The sequence below is a fragment of the Sinocyclocheilus grahami genome, unplaced genomic scaffold (genome assembly GCF_001515645.1).
Source record: "Sinocyclocheilus grahami isolate Dianchi unplaced genomic scaffold, SAMN03320097.WGS_v1.1 scaffold1086.1, whole genome shotgun sequence".
Classification (NCBI taxonomy): domain Eukaryota; kingdom Metazoa; phylum Chordata; class Actinopteri; order Cypriniformes; family Cyprinidae; genus Sinocyclocheilus; species Sinocyclocheilus grahami.
The window spans coordinates 9,913-13,796 of record NW_015506265.1 but is presented as its reverse complement, the minus strand read 5'-3'; the positions used below and the strand labels follow the sequence as shown (position 1 = coordinate 13,796).

Below are 3,884 nucleotides of genomic sequence, written 5' to 3'. Positions count from 1 at the left end.
ATTGAACACATATTGCATATCACCTTACATAATACTTAAAAAAAAAATAGTACTATAATATATAATATGCAGCAAGCAGTAAGCTAGTTTTCCATTAAACATTACAATATAGCTTCAGAATACAAAATTGCTTAGTGCCCCCTAAAAATACTGCATATTTCAGTAATCATCTTCTCAAGGGAATGTCATGTGGGTTCATCTTTGTCTGTTTTCCATTGTAATAGACTGTTAATTTAAAAACAATTCAGATGGACTTGCAGCCCCTGTGGTTGCTTTGTCTTACTATTACCAGACAAGGCATCCAGTGAGGTGCATGACTAAACTATATATTTAATTTGTTGTGGAAAATTGTTTTGTGTATCACCATGAGGATAAGTACAGTAATAATTGTACCATACCAGTGCCTGGATGCTCCTAGAAAGCTACCTGTCTGTTTCTGTAATGGTTTTTATCATTAAACTGCCACCTGCTTCAGCTAATGGCTCAACATAATGGAGCAAATGAGCCTTTTAGCACATGCACATCACATGCAAATTACACTATCCAAATCCCCTGACACTTGCTGATACAGCATTGCTATCACTGTAGCCCTACAGGGCATCTTTATATCTTTCCACTTCCCTCTTTCAGAGCATTTTTTCATGGTGAGTGTATGTGTGTATGTGAGAGGAATGTTGTTCATAATGTAGGGCTATTTAAACCTAGAGGGTTTTCCTGATTCCTAGGTATCTGACATTCAGGTATAGCTTGTCTGAATCTAATTCTGTCTTTTTCACAGAGCACAACATTATTATTATTATTATTATTATTATTATTTATTAATAATTGTTTTCTACACTGAAATTTCTGTGGTCACCCTTTTATGTATCACATGCAGCCATCAAATTCACAACACATATTTTTCTTAATGAGTGTTTTTGTCTTGTTTGTTCATAGAAGGAAGACCTGAAAATGTCTGGAAATTGTTTTATTTCCAAGCTTGAAAATGTAATTAAAAAAAAGTTTAGAAATGTATATAATTAATATTGTATGCATGTATGTATTTATTTGTTTTATTTATACATTTAGGTTCTGCTTTAAAATATTTAATTGCTAGATTTCAATTATAGATACAATATTTGTCTTCAGTAATATAGAAGTGTAGTAGTCTTATATCTGTACTTAAAAGGTTAATTAACCAAATGTGTCAGAACCCTTTTACGGTAAAATATCTAAACATCATTAAAACAGGGTAAATTTATTGGATAAGCAAAATTGATAAGGAATTATTTAATTACTTAAATAAAACCTTAAACAATTTGCAGTGGGGTAAAAAAAAAGAACTTAATTCAACAAGTATTTATTCTCTGAAAACAATATCTACTGCAGGTATGTATAATATCTTAATATTTATTACTTTTCAAGTAAATTTATCATGATTTATGGATGTATTGCTAGATTTATTGGTAAACAAGGCACAGAGAAATAGTTTTGCATTGTAAAATGTGTGGTTTTCTTGCATGCTTTTGGAAACACCTTGTTAGAGCAGAATATTCAGTGTTGAGATCTCAGACTATGAGTGAGAATAGAACCCAAAGTCAAGTGTGTTTGTTTGAGTGTGCAGATGAAGTAAATAGAACAGCCAGACAGCATGCGGCAAGGGAAAGTAAAAAAAAGAGATAGTCAAAAGAGTGAGATGGCAAAAGAGAGAGAGAGAGCACATGACAGTGAAGATGAGTCAAGATGAAAGAAATACGGATAAAAGGTTAATGTCGGGGGAAGGCTCTGGAGGCATGGAGCAACTGCTGACTGTTCTAGCTGTTCCCTGGTTTGTGATTACTGTCACCCTCATCCTTTCTCTCTTCTGTCTCCTGCTGCGTCAGGTTCCCTGTGATCCTGTCCATAGAGAATCACTGCAGCATTCAGCAGCAGAAGAAGATAGCTCAGCACCTGAAAGAGATCTTCGGAGACAAGCTGGATGTGGTGGAGGCTCTGAACAAAGACCCAAAGCAGCTCCCCAGTCCGAACTCCCTGAAGGGCAAGCTACTTATAAAGGTTTGGCATGAAGTGAAGACACCTTTTCTCCATTTCTTATTTATTTTTTATTTTTTTCCTTTTCCTTTTCCTTTTCCTGCTTTTGTCTACTGTTCTCTCTTTTCTTTCTGTCTTTTGTTAAACCCAACTTAAATTTCCATGCTCGTATGGACTAGTTAGTTCTGGTGAACCAGCACAGTCTTGACTATTCACCAAAAAATTACCAGTATGCAGGACTTCCAGATTTTAGACAAGTAAAATAGATAATTTACATAATGATTTTAAAGTTTTAAGTCACAAAATATAGCAGTAGATCAAAATGTTTAAAGGGGTCCTATTATGCTCTTTTACAAAGTCTTGATTTTGTATTGGGGGTGTACTAGAACATGCTCTCATGCTTGGTGGTTCGAAAACCGCATTATTTTTCACATAATTTACATTATTACAATACTTTTCTCCCCAGCCTGGCACAAACGGCTCGATTAGTTCCGGCTTTGATGAAGGTCCGCCTTCCGAAAAACAAAATGTGCTGTGATTGGTTAGCTGTCCCAGTGCGTTGTGATTGGCGAACAGCCTAGACGGTGTTTCAGTACTGCCACGCCCCTTGCTCCGTCTTTCAACAAAAGCTTTTTCGCGAATCCGGCACTGTACTCCCTCGTGTTGTGGAAGCTGTCCTCAGTAAAATGCGCAGCACACAATAACAAATTGGGGTTACAATAGCAAATTGGGGTTATAATGCTCAGGAACCGAGTTAAAAAATAAACTGCAACCACTGTTTCCTGACATCAACCGCTTTCGGAAGCCCAAACAAAGATGTTTGGGCACGGAGGTGAAAAAAAACAGCGTTTCAGGCGGTCACGCACAGGACGAGAAGCGCAGCTTCACGTCACATCTTTAAAATTCAAATACATTATTTTCTATGAGTGTAGGCACACCGGCGGTGCCGTTCGCCATCTGTCCGCGGTGCCCAGCTACGTCGTGTTGTACTTGTAAGAATTGTTCTAGACCTGCCGAAAATTTAAAGCTACAGCACAGCAGTTCTTCTTCGTCGTCTTGTCTGATGCACTCACTCGACCAAGCGTTCTAACCACAACCTCGCCCCTCCCCACCCCCCAACCATTCGAATTTCTGTAGGCGGGAATTATTTTTAAATGATATTCGAATGGGCCGCTTTGTGATATCACAAAGCCCGGAAAGCAAACGCTGTAGTCCAAACGAGCCGTTCATTGTAGTTCTTGAAAAGGGATTTTTTAAAAACTAAATATCTCCCTTTGGAGTGGACTTTGAGATTTGTAACTTTCTAGATCTTTTTTATGCCCAAACATACACACTACACACTGACTAAAATTAAAAAAGTGAAAAAGCATAACAGGACCCCTTTAATAAAATACCATTAGGAATTTAAGAAACTGGAAATGGACCACAATTTTACAAGTTTTGTGCCATTTGTACTGCATAGAGACATTTAGTTATCCAGTTGGACAGACTTGTTCGAAGTTTTGCAAATCCACTTTTTTATGGTTGTTGAGCCCTTAAATGGTTGGCACTGAAAGACCAGCCAGTGATGAAATTCTCTTTCTGGTGGAAAAAAATGGAGATGAGCAGGGACAGTCAGAACGTATGAAGGGAGAATGAGTGTTCGTTAGAAAGAGATGGGCTAGATCAGTGTTTCCCAGCCGGGGTGCCGTCTGTCGAGAGCAGGGGTGCCGTGTAAAAAAATCATTTTTTTATATTTTTAAATAGTTAAAATGTTCAAAAAAGCATCTATTATATATTATAAATTTCTGATGTTGCCAATAATTAGAGATGCACCGAAATTTCGGCTGCCGAAAATAAGTTCACCGCTCAGGATTCACTTTCACGTGGTGTGA

General features: G+C 37.5%; 1 protein-coding gene across 1 annotated transcript in view; it reads left to right on the top strand.

Annotated features, from left to right (window-relative positions):
• Positions 1–3,884, top strand: part of LOC107566580 (1-phosphatidylinositol 4,5-bisphosphate phosphodiesterase eta-1-like) — a gene marked incomplete at its 3' end in the record, with an annotated part of 86,278 nt that overhangs the window by 74,006 nt on the left and 8,388 nt on the right. The window contains exon 9 of the mRNA XM_016252069.1: positions 1,863–2,034. Within this exon, the coding sequence (XP_016107555.1) occupies positions 1,863–2,034 (172 nt within the window). The remainder of the gene's footprint in view (positions 1–1,862; positions 2,035–3,884) is intronic.